At 39.2% G+C, this 17,641-nt stretch overlaps 1 protein-coding gene across 3 annotated transcripts; it reads left to right on the plus strand.

Annotated features, from left to right (window-relative positions):
- The first annotated feature begins 156 nt into the window (after nucleotides 1-156).
- On the plus strand, nucleotides 157-17,503 carry esyt2b (extended synaptotagmin-like protein 2b). Of its 3 annotated transcripts, none has more exons than XM_055229986.1 (23): nucleotides 157-845; nucleotides 2,864-2,905; nucleotides 3,337-3,471; nucleotides 3,770-3,846; nucleotides 3,997-4,069; nucleotides 5,473-5,562; nucleotides 7,893-7,948; nucleotides 9,377-9,497; nucleotides 9,957-10,133; nucleotides 10,288-10,370; nucleotides 10,754-10,802; nucleotides 10,871-10,960; nucleotides 11,045-11,140; nucleotides 11,633-11,734; nucleotides 13,599-13,673; nucleotides 14,253-14,339; nucleotides 14,443-14,592; nucleotides 15,234-15,589; nucleotides 15,810-15,908; nucleotides 16,073-16,204; nucleotides 16,299-16,404; nucleotides 16,495-16,544; nucleotides 16,619-17,503. In XM_055229986.1, the coding sequence occupies exons 1-23, from the start codon at nucleotides 441-443 to the stop codon at nucleotides 16,683-16,685; spliced, it is 2,718 nt and encodes a 905-aa protein (XP_055085961.1). In that variant the 5' UTR covers nucleotides 157-440; the 3' UTR covers nucleotides 16,686-17,503. The 3 variants fall into 3 exon arrangements, with proteins under 3 accessions (XP_055085961.1, XP_033841451.1, XP_055085962.1); XM_033985560.2 differs by lacking the exon at nucleotides 11,633-11,734 and adding an exon at nucleotides 12,316-12,372; XM_055229987.1 differs by lacking the exon at nucleotides 11,633-11,734.
- Nucleotides 17,504-17,641: the final 138 nt, after the last annotated feature.

Genomic DNA, 17,641 nt, shown 5'->3' on the forward strand with positions numbered 1-17,641 from the left:
ACATTGACTGTACAAACACATCTGTTTTAAAGCTGTTTGCGCAATTTATCAGTTCTACTTGCGTTTACATTTGCTACCCACCAGGTGGCGGTATTTTAACCCTTTATTATACACCACAGGGAGCGCACCAAACAGGATCCCGTGTGCGCTTTTGGAAAATCAGCATTCTTACCCCTTGTGGGTAGAGGCAGGCAGACAGCACCGTGGAGTGGATTGCTCAGCAGACCGATGCATCCAAAACAATGAATTCACGTGAAGAGGACCTGGGGAATGACACAAATAGCGGACACTAGAGTGGTGAATGCCTGCGCTTTGTACGACGGTCATGGGCTGGCGTAGTACAGGTGAGCCAACGTGAGATCCAAAGGCACGGTGTTGGACCGCTGGCACATGGAATTCTTGCCATCCTAGCTTACCCACATTTGTCTCACTGAAGAGAGATGTCAAGAGACAGCATGACTGCGGTGCGGGGAGCCCATTCACACAATGCCAGCCCAACAGCTCAAAAGGAGAATGGGCACACCTCGCCTCACACCGTTCCACCTAGTCCGAACTTTCCTGAGCCTTCAACGGAGGACATACTTGGACATAGCCACATGTCTTCTGCCAGCGACATCACACACACCTGGGTACATTTCGTGAAGACATTTGTTTTGATATTCCCCATTTACGCATTGGGTTACTTTGAGTTTAGCTTCAGTTGGCTGTTGATTGGACTTGTCATCTTTTTCTGGTGGAGAAGAATCATAGGAGGAAAATACAACAGATTGCACCGGGCACTATCCTTCTTTGAGCAAGAGGAGAGGGGCGTGAAGAGTCTTGCAACGTCTGATCTACCATCATGGGTAAGATCCACAGTATTCTATGTCTTGTTTTTCCTCTGAAATGCACGTGCTGTCTAGGTGAATCACATTTTGGAGTATCCAGGAAACAAATGACAAGAACAGCAAGAACTGAGTTGAGCTGTAAAGCTGTGATGGAGCAGCTGTGCCCCCCAACAGTGACTTTAGATTGAGCCTCCAGTCTAAATACAGCGTGGTACAATGGTATACCAGACACCACGCTGCAGAGAAAACATGCCTTCAGGGTTTGTATTATTTTTGGCTACAGCGTGGTCTCTCTAGTAACTTCCTAGGCATGACCGTACCACTTTACCTGCCTTTACCTTGACCACACTGGCTGCATACATTCCTGAGTTAAATGCATGCAATGGAAGAACTATGATAATGAAAACTGTGAATGTAAAAAAGTAGTTCAAGCTTATTATGCATTTTTAAAGTTATTATAGATGTGACAAAATACACCTCCCCCTATATGATGTAATTAAGTTGCAGAAAAGTCCTGACTCAAGTGGTCTGCAAATGAGAGAATCCTCTTCATAAATTACCTCTCTACATTTTATGATGTTCAGTACCATCTCATATGCCGGACACATTCTGCTGATACATGGCTGATGATGCATTGTAATTGTTAAAATGAGGTGTAGAGGCTGTAGCTGGCACATATGCAGTGTGTTCTACTCCTGAATGGCCAGGACCGTTGTGCATGGTATTTCACCTCACTGGTCTGTATAGTCATTTATCATCCTGCTGCAGGACTGATAAACTGGACATCAATAGTGCTCTGCCATCATCAGTGTGGATTTCTACCACTTAGACCTCTAAATCCTGACTCGTGACAGCTTCCACCCAGTAGGTAGACATTATCTTTAAATGAGATTGCATTTCTCACTACGCTATATCGAATTTGTTAGATTAGTGTTCTGTTTTATTTGATTGCTTGATTAATTAACTGTATGTCCCCCATGACTACATATGCTATTAAAGGTAATAACTAAAATCCCTACAGCATAGGGCAATTAAAAGACAAAAGGTTGACTGACATTGTTTGCACTACTTTTAATTATTCTTGTTTGTTCAAGCCTGACTAAGTTTGGGAGAGGAATTGTGTGTGCAAGCTTGTAGACACAGACCTAATTGGATACTTCACAGTTCTTCAACTTTGCGTTTTAATCAAGGGCTGAATATGGTACTTGGATTCAAAGGAGTCTCTAGTCGAGACTATGCATATTTCAGTTAGAAACCTAAAGTTAAACAGGTCATACGTATTATTTTAAACAGCCCCTGACTTTAAAGCTTTTGGATTAATACTCTTTGTCTCAGCTATAGCTTACATCAAATATAATAGAGGTTGAAAGCTGTCTTTTGAAATCATACTTGTACTCTCAGTTCTTTTTGACACACACATACAGAATAAACACTCCTGCATCTTTCATGAGGAATAGAGCTGTCTCTAGCTGTTAACACCAATTTTATACATGACCAATATCCACACCAGCTCTTCACAACATTTAATTTCAGAACATGAAATTCAAGTGTAGCTTGTACTCCTTATTGGGTGAATTTCCAATAAACCTATGTTAAATCAATTTCTCATTTACTTAATTCAACAGAAGACATGTTGCACACGATGCTGGAGCTGTTTATCTTGTCCTGCTTTTCATGAATCAACATGAGATCACAGTAAATTAGAGCTCTGACCCCATTTTGGCAGTTCTATAGGACAAACAAATGACAAAATGGAAATACTAAAATCAATACTATCTTTTAGTCAGATTCTAACTAATTACCCTTTGATGCCCTTTGCCAATTTTCCTGTCTGTGTAATTAGGATGTGATGACAAATTGAGCACCATCTGCAGTAGAATAAAAGCTACAGGCATGCAGTATGGAAAATGTAGATACAGAACCCTGTAATGTTAGACTATCCAAGCAAAATTTACTGTTACTGTTCATAGTTCATTCAATATTGCTCTCATTCATTCCCTTGCCAGTCATGTTAAAGTCTCTTTTATACTTTCTAGGTCCACTTCCCAGATGTAGAACGAGTGGAATGGATAAACAAGGTAATACAGTCAGCTTGAATTCTCCCTTGTGCAAAACCACAGTAAATGTAATCTTTGTCAGTCCTCCTCTGGCCTTAGTTTGTTCCCCTGGGCTGGTGATATTGAGCTGCCAAGCCAAGATGCTATAACATTTCTGCAGTGGCACTGAGAATGCATTAACTTAATCTCCCTAGCAACCACCCAGATGAAAATTTGAAAAAGTTTTTTTGGATTTTAACTGACATGACTTTGTTGTTATTATTGTTTATTTGCTGCTTGATGTAAACTTTCCTGACAGCATTGTTACTTAGAACTAGGTCTAAAATTTTAAAAACCAGCATGTGATTTACAAATGAAGATGAAGACAACATGATAAAGTGGACTCAAAAACGCCCAGTGAATGTTTATCTGCCTAAAACAATGTAATGATTTGTTTTTCCTGCCCCTCACAGACTGTCAAACAGATGTGGCCATACATCTCACAGTTTGTGGAGAAGTTGTTCCATGAGAAGATTGAGCCCAGTGTGAAGGCCTCCAACGCTCACCTCAGCACCTTCTGCTTCAGCAAAGTGGACATAGGAGACAAAGTAAGGCTTCCACAGTGCCCCACTCTCAGGCTGCATTTACACTGGTCATGTGACAGTCAGAGCAGGTGCCTGTGAGACAGCTGCAGTGGAGGGTGTGTGGAATATAGAGCTTGAACCTACACAGGCCAGCAGCGCACAGCCATGGAGGCATGCTTGTTTCCTAAATAGTTTCCATGTGGAGTTATTAACAGAAGGGTCAACCTTGTGCTCAGCCACGTGGGTCCATGGTGTCAGAGCTATGCTGTCGGTGGACTCTAGTACTGAAGCACCCATAACGGTTTGTTCTGTTGCGGTGTAGCCCTTGCGGGTCAACGGGGTAAAAGTTTACTCTGAAAATGTGGATAAACGCCAGATCATTATGGATCTCCAAATCAGGTGGGTGTGACAGTAAAAAAAAAAAAAAAAAAATCACAACACTTATGCATACGTTTGAAATGTAAAAGCAGAATTTAAAAAAAATTCATAACAAAACCCATGAAAATCCCTTTGAAGTGGCTGGATTCTTACATTTTTCTTCTCCCTCAGCTTTGTTGGAAACACAGAGATTGATGTGGACATCAAACGGTACTACTGCAAAGCTGGCATTAAAAGCATTCAGGTGAGGAACTTCCCTTTGTTTTTGTGTTTTTTCAAAGAAATGCCTTTTCTTTCTCCAACTGTCTTAACATTTACGATGTTAAGAAAAGAAGATAAAATAGCACTGACTCTGGCTAAAGGTCTTTTCTGTCTTCTCTAATTCAAGAGATTTGGCCTTGGATGAAGAGGCATTTGACAAAGCAGTTCGTAAAAAAGTATTTTGTGAAAGGTGTTTAAATTTACTTGCAAACACAGGGATGAAACAATTAAAAAGTGAAACCCTTTAAAGTTGACCTATGAAGACACCACCTAGTTATATGTTTACCATGGCAGGCAGAGCTGTCATAAATCATGTAATCATAATATTCTGTTCTTTGTTAATCCCCTCATGCTTCTCAAGTTGGTTCTATTTTTGTAAGTGTTTTGTCCTTGGCTCTTCACCGTGTTGCAGGAGAATTTAAGAAAACAATCAGTGCAGCTCCTTGGAGACGGGGTGATGTTAGGTATGCCCCTTGGAGACTTTTGTTTCAGGCTGTCCCTGTTATGTAACTTGGGCCATCATATAACTGTGATCAAGTTTATCAGCCAATAATACAATGGTCCAGTCAGTTCACACTCTTCCATTACACACAGCAGGTGCGGTTGACATCGGTGAGCTTTGGTTACTCACAGCTTTGTGGGGAGTAAGGTCAAATACTTATTATCTAATAACAGCCCATTGTTGTACCTGACTACAAGATAAATAACCGCTTCACACGTCTACCTCTAGCTATCTATCTTTTTCTACTACATGAATTATTAATTTAAAGAAGTCTTTTATGAGTTTCTCCCTGTTTTGCACTACTATTGCCCAAAGCTGGGTATAAACAAATGACTGAGAGCTCATGTACACTTCTGTCACTGACACATTTGCATGGCTTCTTTCACTTAAGACCGGTTTACAGACTTACAGAAATCCGCGTTAACCATTATCGCATTTTTTAAAATTTTGGCTAAATGATTTCCTGCTATGTCTTTTGCTTAATGAAATAAGTATAATTTTTCCAGCTTGGTTTGAAGTTTGCCCTGTGCCCAAAGTGTCTGATTATGAAGACAATTTATATGCAAATGTTTGAGAGACTTCCTCCTTGAACTGAGCTTTCACTACCAGTTTGATGTTGGGTAGTTCATTATTTTGCATAGTTACAAACAGCTGTGTTGCGAGAGCCACATGACTTGTCTTGACACCGAAAGCCACGTAATTGCTTTAATACGTGAAGGAGGGAAGAAGGGGCTGGGGCAGCTGTGAAGTCAGAGCTGTGTTCATGTTCCAGTGTTGTCTTGCACAACACCAGTGTTAGTGGAGAAATGTCAGGTTGGAAATGTTGTCAGCTGCTTCCCAGTCATGCCTGTAATATGTAATGTGTCCCTCCTGTGTTTCCATAGATCCATGGTGTGCTGAGGGTAGTGATGGAGCCACTGCTGGGGGATATACCACTTGTTGGAGCATTGTCTTTGTTTTTCATCAAGAAACCAGTGAGTTCTGATGCGGAGAATCACTAATTGCCTTGGTTAAGAGAACTCATTAACCTCCCCAACAAGATTTGGGAGTATTAAGATGGGTTTTGAAACGGAAATGAAGTCATTGTACATGCCATGTGTTAAATTACCATGATGTTGAGCACCGATTATTTCTTTAATTATATATTTACCGTAGTTACAATGCCCATAATCCCTATAAACATTTTTACCTCAGCAACTACTCACATCATTTTCTTTTCAGTTATGATCATTGCATACTTACCAAATCATTTCCCACACTGGTTCCATATATCTTTGCTTTCAGCTGCTGTTCTGGGAGACTCCACTGAACTTCTCAAAAGTGTTTGACCGATTTATACCAAACAGGAGGACCCAGTGGAACTATACACCAGAGCTTTAAATAGCAGCAGATCAAGACAGACCTACTTTGGCAGATTTCATTTCCACCAGACTCTCAGCTCAAACAGGGAAAATTCAATGTAGTCATTGATTCAATGCAATAATCCAGCATACATGCAGTCATAACATACATTTTAATAAATTAGAAGCCTTATCAACAATATTGTAAAAATGTGACAGCCTTGTGTTCACTTTATCCCTCATTAAGAATTCTACACACATTGTGATCCTTACCTCAGGATGAAGTACAGACACTCAGAACCTTGGCTGCATCTGTGTGTGTGATCTCACTACTGCAATCCCCTGCAATATAATTAAAATGTTGTCGTAAAGGCTTTGCAGACGTGACTGTTTTAAACAAACAGTTGACATTTCCCTTCTGACTGATGCAGTGTCATGCTTTAGGTCTTTATATAAAATAATTCTATTATATACTGTATTGATCTTCCTTTCCTGTTCATTCATCACATTTATTTGGTGTCACTGGGGAATCGAGCAGAATTGAGCGGGATGGCTCTAACAACCACTCACTCATTTCTGTAGTCAAATTCCCAATTTAACTGCAATTATACAGTCATTTATAATTGAACCCTGTTACATATTATATGATGTCTAATAATGTATGTTTTCCCATACTCCTCCGATTTTAAACAGATCTAAACATACAGTATATTAGTACTATTATGGTATATCACTAATCCACATGAATGAAGTGTGGGTCTGACAGTCAGAGGTGTGCACCTTGCACTATTCTCAGTCACAGATGCACAGCCTCCCTGTGGACATCAGTCATGCCTCTGCAGTGTTCCCCACTTCCCCATAGCACTCTGTGCATCTGCTGCAGTGTAAGCAACTTGGGCTGAAAGTAGGGTGGGAAAAGCTCATTAAGAAAGCAGTGTTAGCAGATCCTGAGCTGGTGGGCAGACGCTGATCAAAGCTCTCTGGGAGAGACTATACGATGTATTTTTGATAATAAATATCCTCTTAGGGCATCAGTATATATTGCTAAAAACGTAATACATGTAAATAGTTGTGAAATTTAAGACCTAAAAAGGCTTCAGCATCTGCTTTGATAAATATTTCAGTGTGACAATTCCCTGTGAACTCTCGTTCATCCGTTCCTCATTACATTGTCATTTGCTTTTGTAGAGGTCTCCTCTTATAGTTGAATTCCAGCATATGTTTGATCACTGTGCCTAGTTTTGGTGAATGAACAAATATAAATCATTTTCTAAGAGGACAAAGTCATATGACAATACCACAGGGAACAAAGCAAGAGCACCTCTGCAGGTCCAGACCTCCACCAGTTTTTTCATTTATCTTCATTTCCCATCACTTGTGCATCACTTGTCCCAGTTGTTATTAATCAAGTGTATCTACTGGCAAAGACACAATACTTCTTGCACACTGCAGCAGAGGGGTGGCAAATGATAAAGTGTCACTATTTAGTCATTTACAGTGGTGGAACATAACTAAGAACAAGTAATAAAGCATTTTAGGTATTTGTACTCTACTTAAGTAAAATTTAAAGTGGATAATTTTTACTTTTACTTCACTATATTTGAAAATTGTTATCTGGACTTTCTGCTCCACTACTAGTCTTTGAGACCAGCTGAAAATGCTAAGGGGTTTATTTTTAACACATTAGTCATTTGAGGAAACAAAAATAAAAAAAAAAAATAATTAAAGTGTTTCTGCTGAACAAATCTTTATCAAAATCAATTCATCTGAAGCTTTATTAGATTTCAAAATTGCCTGAAATACTTCTACTTTTTATTCTTTAAGTACATTTTTAAACTGGTACTCTTATACTTTTATTGAGTAGATTTTTTCATGTGATACTTTTACTTGAGTATTTTTTTGCTAAGCATTAAGTACTACTTCCACCACTGGTCATTTACACTTGTATTTTCCTCTTCTCTTAGCTCCTGGACATCAGCTGGACCGGCCTCACTAACATACTGGACATTCCTGGACTCAAGTTAGTGTAGCTTAAACCACATCTCTGATGGATGAAACTGTGATATTAATTGTAAAATGTAGATTTTGTTAATGTGGTTATCATATCATCTTTATAAGTGAAAACAAGTCATAAGGATGTGCATGTGTGCTGACAGTTTCTTCATTCTTACTAATCCTGTCTGACTTACAGTGTGTGTTACCCCTTGTGCAGAGTTGTGTGGGCAGGGAGTCATTTAAAGTTTTAAAGAGTTGCTTTCACTCAGCACATTACTATGTCAAGTAGCTAGTGCATGCATGCCTGTATGTACAGTGTAGGGCAGCTCACAGGTCCTGGTCATATGTCCCTGTGATGATGACACACATGCTGACACAGGCTCTGCAGCGAGCTGTGTAGATAGTTCAGAAGCAAGAAGGCACCCAGACACCTTATGTACAGCGCAACGCTATTGCCCTTAAATGACTGAAGGGAGTGTTTCACTGCACCATATCCAGAGATAATAGTGATCCAGTATGACTTGACCAGGGCGCTAGAGCAACACTGCACTAATCGCTGACGCAGCGAGTCTGTTAACAGCCTTGTTCCTCCGCTTGAGAAAAGCCCTCAGCCACTAGAGAATAAAGGGCTCTTTAAACAGTTTGTTCAGGAGCAGTGGCCTCCCACAGTAATGGCAGATAAACCCAGGACCAATCAAATGAATGTGTGTGTGTCTGCTTCTGTGTCATTATGTGTGCCAGTCCTTTTATGTCATTCAAAGTGTCTTTGGAAGCTAATGCTTCTTGTGCTGTTTTTCATGGAAATGTTTCATAATAAAGTGTATGATCACTTACTGTACAAAGCAGCAAGAAGCACACCAGAATCTAATGGAGAAAATAGTTTCACTTCTGAAAATCCTACAAGTGAAGCTGATTACTAACATTTCTCACAGCTCTGTCTTATTGTCAAGTTGTTGGCTCACTGTGTAATACTATCGCAGCATCATGAACGATTTCAAAGATGCTTGTGAGGATACAGGTCCCAATGTATAAAAGCAATCAAATACAGTCTGTCCCAAAGCTTCTACAAATTGACTGGATTATAGGGATTTGAGAGGTGTTATTGCCACATTTCTCAAACACATGAACCATTTCACTCAAACGTAGTTTGGATTTCTTGATATAATACCACAGTTTTCCATAATTTATTGGTTGCATCAACAACAAACAACAAAATTAAAAAGTCAAAGCCTGGTTATGCTTTGCCCTAACTCTTATTTCTATTCAGATTTGCAAATTAAGCAGCAGTAACATACTTGAACAGAATCCTGTTCCTAGCATGATTTTAAATGTGATACTATGCTAAAATGAGATTAAACAGTGAATATTAATAACCCAAGGGCACCCCAACTGTCTTGTAAATAATTTATTGCTGCTTTGTGTTTGTCTTACCTTTCTCCCTCTTGTACTCCAGTTCCTTCTCTGAAAGTCTCATTCAAGATATAATCTACAATTATCTGGTGTTACCCAATCGCATCACTATCCCACTGGTGGGGGATGTGGAGCTGGACCAGCTACGCTTTCCGATGCCAAAGGTATCAGTGCAAATCAAAGCCCTTATCACCAGAAGCTTGTTGCTCTGCTCTTGTTATTCATGGCTGTACATGAAGGTCATTTGAGCGTTATTGTTGGATTTTTCTGTTACAAAGATAGTTATTTTATTTCATTTAAAAGTACAAACCTGAACTACCAGATAAATTAAAGACAAGCTTAAGGCACTAGTATAAACTGTATCCATGGCAATGCTGCAACATTAATCTCAATGCACTGAGGCCATTGTATTACAATTCAGGCACAGCCTTAAATCAACTCAAAAACTGCTCTCATGTAATGGCTGCTTCACCTTGGATTGATCCAGATTTAAAATTAAATGAATATTTAATCACATTCTACACTGTATATTGGTCCCTCTATGAATTCATAAAGTTGTAAAGTTGTTGATTGTTTATGCCAGTTGTTTAACCCAATAACAGAACAGTGCTTTGCATCTACAGGGAGTTCTCCGGATTCACTTCTTGGAGGCTCAAGACCTTGAAATCAAGGATACATTTTTCGGTGGACTGATCAAGGGCAAGTCTGACCCTTACGGCATTCTACAGGTGGGCAACCAGTTGTTCCACAGCAAGACCATAAAGGAGACTCTGGACCCTAAATGGAACGAGGTCTACGAAGTGAGTTAAACAACGTTAACACTCTATTAGATTTGTTCAATACGCACTGCTCTCTCAGTTACTCACAGGAGCAATTGCCTAACGCAATTCTACATTGGTAATGTGTTTATTGACTGGACTTGCCTTTTTAAACTACCATCAATATGGTGTGCAGGCGCTGGTGTACGAGCACTCCGGGCAGCACCTGGAGATCGAGCTGTTCGACGAGGATCCGGACAAGGATGATTTTCTTGGGAGGTGTGTTTTCTCATATCCTTTTCCACTTTAATCTTATCACAGGCTTCACTGGAATCAAGACATGCAGTTCACCTGACAACCTGAGCACTTCACCTGACAAGAGTAAAGACAAATGTCCCCAAAAGCAGTGGGACACAACACAATAGGGGCCCTGGTCTAACAAAAACACTGCATGTACGTGTAGTGTGGTCTTACTGTATAATTAGAAATGTGGGCTCCCATCTTAGCCCAAGGCCAAGTCTGATGGATTTTCCTCTGAGGCAGTCACACTACACTGCACTGTTACCATTTCATACAATCAATAACTAACTCCATTTCATTCACAATAATGAAAGTATGTGTGCCATACAAACATGTATGTGTAATTGTGTGTTTCTGTCCAGTCTGATGATTGATTTGACCGAGTTGTACAAAGAGCAAAAAGTTGATGAGGTAAGACAATGCGTTTATGATTACAAATGATATGTTTTGTTCTTACTAAAATCTTATTGTTGTTGCAGTGGTTTGATTTAGAGGAGGCTCCCACTGGAAAGCTCCATTTAAAACTAGAGTGGCTCTCTCTGCTCAACACTCCAGAGAAATTAGACCAGGTAGTGCCCGAAATTGCTTTTCTGTTTAACATTAAAATGTATTTTTTTTCTGTTACAATATTTATTCTCTTTTTATTTGGTTAGGTGTTGCGAAGTGTCCGGGCAGATTCAAGCCTGGCCAATGATGGACTATCATCAGCACTGCTCGTAGTCTATCTGGACTCAGCAAAAAACTTACCGGTAAGATACTTAAGTACTTACTATTACTATTACTATAGTATTTACACTTATTTCATGATCTGTAGTATAATGTCAATGTATATATGTATATAATGGCTATAGGCCATTATACCACATAAGCCACATTAAAACCAGTGTACCATCTACTACCACTGAGGCTTTTTGTTAAAGAGTGGATTAAAAGTCACTATGCAAAATGGTCCATGTTTTCCTTTTCACTACAGTGCTTAATTATTTGTGGCTGCTTTCATTATTTACATTAATTTCCCTATCAAAACTCCCTGTACCGACTTTCTCATTAGTGGGAGCTTATTCTCAAACATGTACCACATCTTATTTTGAAGTCATCTGTAAAGTTTAAATAACCTGTGAAACCTTGAGTAAAGGATTAGTGTTTTAAATATGCCAACCGTCATTCAATAAGTCTCATCTTATAAATCATTTCAGCCATTTTAATTCCACCTTCTCCTCTCCAATGCCTTCTCACCAAAGAGCGTCTTCACTGGCAGCTTAGGCTGTGGGAACTTAAGTGAGAGAAGAGCCTCTGGCCTAATTTTTTGTGAGAGCAATACTGCAGAGTACAGAGCAAGATTTGTGAGTCTGCCAGTGCTTTGCACTCTGATAGTGCTACCATTAGGAGTGTGCTATGTCCTTGAAACGATTTCTTAGAGCATGTATTAGCTGCACGGTTTTACTATATTGTATAATGTAAGTGGTTGTATTCTGAGTGCCAAATAACCATTAACAAGAAACAGACACTTGAGAAAGGAGGGCTCATTCTTCCAATATAGAAATCAATTGAGGATCCAATTCACAGCTTACATTTCAGGGTTGGAGTTTGCTCAGAGAACAGAATAATCTCCTTTTCTGTTTGTAAGCCAATTAGCGCATAGTTGTAGCCATATAGAAAGATTGCAGTGAGGCTTGTTATGAATGTCACACAGCTCCACAGTATTTCCTGAAGGAAAGACCCTCATTATTCTGCAATGCGCTAGCTCCCCAGAGCCAAGTACCCCATCTTTTCTCTGGCCATTATTTACATTTACAACCCATTCTTGTTTACTGCGCCATACAACTATTTCTTTCCCATTTCTCTTTGGCTTCTTAAACCTCTGGAAGGCCAACTAACTGTGGGTGTGCTTTTCTCCCCCAAAATCCCCTTGTTTGGCTTAAAGAGCAACCTGTCAGATTTCACCCATGATGGGTTGAAGCAAGTCTTTAAAGCCTTGAAGGTAATGTGGGAAAAACGGACTGCATGCATCACACCCTATGCACCATCTAGCTCACCATTATTCATGAGTCTTAATGTGCATGCCAATTGATAAATATGTATTACTTTTCCTGTGTATGCTGTGCATTACAAAGGGGTAATGGTGCATGGTTTTATATCCTGGTATAAGTCTTGCATGTATTTTAGTTTTTAATTTGACATTGTATTTTTTGGCACAGTATATTTACAGCTAAACATATTTTTATTCCAGACAAAGAGGAATAAATGTGTGTCACATTTTATAGTCTGTGCCATTTCATACAGCATTCAAGGTAGATTTATAAACAAATTAGTGTCTTGAGATGCAAAATGGAAAATTCCCTGATGCGGCATGCAGTCATGTACTCATGTAGGTATGCAGTCATTGCTGTATAACCACTTCTACAACTACGTTTTATCAGATGAAAGAACATATTGTATTTATTGGGAAATCAATGGGCACATTCTGTGCCTAAAGTTTGTTCTCAATTTCCTTGAAGTTCGTTGCTTTTCGTTGGCATGCCTATTATTTGCGGCACGCCCTTGTAGTCTTTCATTATGTAACTGCACAGTAGTTAATTCAAAGTGAAACCATCAACCATATGCTTCTTCAGTGCTGACACAGTTGATTGGCATGTGTCCTTTAAATATAGACTTACTATGAAATGTAGAAGAATTGCCTGTTTGGGGACTGACAAATATAAGTGTAGTAATGTACGAAAAGTAAATGTCCACAGTCCAATCTCTCAAGGCCTGAATTGTTCTGGTCAGAATTCAGGTCAAACATTATAAACTAAGGCATGCCCTTTTTCTTGTCTAGTTTTAGATTTTGGCAGTATTGTTTCAGAAGACACTATTCCTAGGAGATTAGAGGGGCTAACACAAAGGTTATTGTCACAATATTTAATCTGGACAGCTGTGTGCATGTGGACATTTTATTATTCCGTAAAGAAGACACTGTAATATATGGCTGCCAAACCTCACCATGCTAAAATTAGAATCCAGAGAAGACAAAGCGCGTCTCCCTGGTAGCCCATGCCTGCAGCCCCGCTTGTCAGATCTGATCCTAATGTGATGCATTTTTTAACTGTAGACCATTACCCCACTATGTGCATGTCACAAAGGTGATGGTGATTACAATGTTCTGTCATGCATTATGTGTTATATTGTAATGGATGGAACAAGTCCTCTGTTTCTCATCCCCCACAGTCAGCAAAGAAGAGCAACAGCGAACCCAGCCCTTATGTCCAATTCACAGTAGGGCACAAAACACTTGAGAGCAAGGTAAGTCATAGGAGGTAACACAGATGACACATGTTTTGGTGTCATGATTCATAGCTATGAATCCACTAGTTCCCAAAACAGCATCACAATACACATTTTTATACCTGGCTTTGTGTATGTTTGAAAAGAGAATGTGAAGTATCTTCTACTAGAGATAGCCACCAACTGACAATGGTTCTACAATTGACAGTGGTTTGAAGATTTTATTCTAACAGAACTAGGTCATGATTTGGAAATTTGTCGTTCATTTTGCAATATATGTTTAAAAAGTAGGATTCTGCTCAGAGTGCACATTGTCAACTCCAGACTGAAATATGAACTAATAAACTAATACAGGGATACCACGCAGTTCAGAAAATGTAGTCAAAGTCTTACGACAGGTGCAACAATATTTTCTATAAAGACATATTTAAAGATATATTTTATTTCCTGGGGACAATCTATTATGTAAATAATTGCAACCTTGCAGCTCATTATGAAACCCTACATTAAACCTTAAAATATAAATATAGTAATAGCAAAATGTGTGCTGTAATGTGAGCCTGCGACTAAGAATGGCTTTCATATCTGCTCATAAAGATTCGGTACAAGACCAAGGAGCCCATGTGGGAAGACTGTTTTTCATTCCTTGTTCATAATCCTCGGAGACAGGAGCTCGAAGTGGAGGTAATGACTCATTCAAAGTTTTAACATTTATATTTCTAAGAGCACAGTGAGCAAGTCCCGTTTCCCTGACTTCACAGAGCTAATATGGTGCATTTTTTCACAGGTAAAGGATGACAAGCACAAGTGCACCTTGGGTAACTTGATGGTGCCTTTGAACAGCCTGTTGGCAGAGGAGGACATGACGCTGACTCAGTGCTTTGCTCTTAAAAACTCTGGGCCTAGCTCCACCGTCAAACTAAAGATGGCCCTGAGGGTAAGAGTGGTCTGTGCCTCCCCTCTCTGGACCAGCATGCATAAGTGAGGGCTTTGAAGCAGGGGAAAGCAGGTGTTGCAAGCATGCTAATGTCAAATTTTCATACTGCTTTGTAACAATAAGTACCACAATACAGTGTGCCAGGTTAACAGTATCACATTAGATTACACTTCACAGAATTTTTTAGTGCTTGGTTTTGCAGTTCTGTCCAATAAGAGGCTAATTAGGGTATTGGAGGCACTTGTGTGAGCATGCAACAGCCACATCAATAGATTACAAAGCAAATCTATTCCATCAAAATCCATACACAAGTCACCAATATTGACTTCTCCAATGCTAACACAAACCATGCATATTCCTCACTACTAAAAAAATCAATACAGCGTAAACTGATTTCAAGATAGCATCATGACACATCATATAAAAATCTAATACAGTTATATATGAATATATATGAATACAGAATTTACATAATGACCTGGGCACTAATGCAAAATCAGCAAATATCAGGCAAATACTATAAGCACTAAACCTTTTCACTATTTAGGGGTACAGGGGTCATGATGATGCTTTAAAAGGATGCACTTTGGACTTAGTTAACTTTTGTGCTTTATTTAATACTTTACTCTGCGCTGTTTCAGATTCTGTCGTTGGAGAAGCAGGGGTGCTCAGACCAGCCGTCTGGTGTCACCGTCAGAAAGTCAAGTTCGGCACAGCCAAATATAGCCTCCACCCAAAGACTGTCTGCTTCTTCTGACTCCACCCTACCCCCACCCACCCCTCCTTCAGGCATGGCTGTATCGTCTCTCAGCCTCCACTGCAGGGACGGAGAGCCTTACTCGGCCAGTCCTCTCCGAAGTACATCCAACCTCAGCACCTGCATTTCCAGCTCCCAGAAGCACCTTCCTCATAAGGAATCCACTCCCAGTTTGGCCTCAGATGTCTCACTACCCTTTGCCACACAAGAGCTCCAACAGAGACTTCGCCATCTACAGAAGTAAATGGACTTCATAGTATATAGTAACAACTATAACAACTATATTATTTAGTGTAATATTCTCTTGGAGAATGAATTTCCTGTTAAATATTTTATCTGCATTCTTGTCAAACTTGGCATCTCTTTCTGAAAAGATCTGCACACACACATTAGCTATAGCTAGCCTCTAGCTGCAGCCACTAAAAGTGACAGTGCCCTGACTGATGTGGTGTGTTTTTAGTGGCTCAGCCCCTGGCCAATATCCTCTCGGTGAAGTCCAGCTGACTGTTCGACACAGCTCACAGAGGAATAAACTCATTGTGGTGGTTCACTCTTGTCGGTAAGATTTACATCTCTCTTAAAACACTACAAGCTTTAGCTTTTTTCAGTTTTGGCTCAAGTTTTTAATTAAAGATGTAGGCAAAAAAAAAACCTCTTTTGAATACAAATCACATTGCATTGTGAGAAATCAACTTCCAACAATTTTGTTCCATGTGCTCCCAGAAATTTGATTGCCTTCACCAAAGATGGCTCAGATCCTTTTGTTCGTCTATATTTGCTGCCGGACAAAAGCCGGACAGGAAGAAGGAAAACAGGCACCATGAAGAGGACTCTGAATCCTGTTTATGATCAAACGTAAGTATTGGTAAAACTGTAGGACCAGAGGAAACACTGGTGATTTTTGTTGTGTGTTTGGCGTAACTCAATACTTAACACTGTAATCTTTTAGGTTTGAGTTTAGTGTATCTATGGTGGAATTACACAGAAGGACACTGGATGTAGCTGTGAAAAATGGTGGCAGCCTTCTCTCTAAACACAGAGGGCTTTTAGGAAAGGTAAACTAAAATGCTGCTATATCCCTATCATAACTATTGTTAAGACATAACTTTGTGCTTATCCTAACATTATATTGTTTACATTTGCAGGCACTGGTTGATCTGAGTGGGGAAGATATATCTAAAGGATGGACAAATTGGTACGTTTTGTTTTTTCTTTGTATTTATTTGTGGTTGTATGAGAGCATTCTGAAATGCATTATTTTTTGCATAGGTATGAACTCACTGAGGATGGATTGTCTCAAAGCGTCAGAAGTATTCAAGATCCGCTCCTCACGTGAACACTGTTCCTCTGCTGTATTATGTGATCGTTTGATGTACGGGCCCATAATTTTAAATGTATCTATTATTTTGTAAAATTTTCTATGGTTTTGAGCATGTAAAACATTTCTTAAATTTGAAGAAATGCTCCTATTACTTTACAATTGAGGTGTTACATATTGTGTTGAAAAAGACTAACTGCTTTTATTTTCAGTGTTTTGTGTAAATATAAAAATCGTAATTTGCAAAGATTTCTTGGAAATATATTTATTTATTCTAATTTAATTTAAATATGTAAAAACTGCATTGCCTTTTGTCCAATTTGTTAAAATGTGAGTCTTTTACATTATGTATCAAAACCTTTACCAAAGGACCCAATACAGTCATGTATGTTGGCAAAGTCTCCATGTGATATTGTTATGCAGTGTTATCGGATTGTTTACTTTTTGATGTTTTATGCCTGAATACAACTGATGAATGCACAATATGCACAGAATGGAACTACTGCTCGATATTGTAAAGATGACTGTGGATGCTGGATCTGTGAATATTGTCTTGGACACTGAAGAGACACATTTAGGGCTACAGAGCATTTCAAAGGATTTGATTTTACAAGTTGAACAAAATGTGACAAAATGTTATTATTTATTTTACTTGGCTGTGACACTTGCCAAACGGGCTTATAAATGTTTGCAATGCAGTAATGACTGAGCTTTTTAAACTGTTTATTTATCAATCCTGTGCCTTAAAACACTATGTAATTTTGCCTTGTTGTTATGATTTTGAATGGTATGATGCCTCATGAATTTTTGAAAATAAATGTTTTCTCTTGTGAACAGTTCTGTTTATACATCTTGACATGAAAGTACTTCAAACTGATTATTTTTAGTGAGGTGTTTTTATGAGAGGAGACGTCGTGTGAAAACTAGTTAAATCCAGACAGTACTTTGTCGCCATCATGTGGCCAAAGGAGCAA

Source organism: Periophthalmus magnuspinnatus, chromosome 20, assembly GCF_009829125.3.
Source record: "Periophthalmus magnuspinnatus isolate fPerMag1 chromosome 20, fPerMag1.2.pri, whole genome shotgun sequence".
Taxonomy (NCBI): domain Eukaryota; kingdom Metazoa; phylum Chordata; class Actinopteri; order Gobiiformes; family Gobiidae; genus Periophthalmus; species Periophthalmus magnuspinnatus.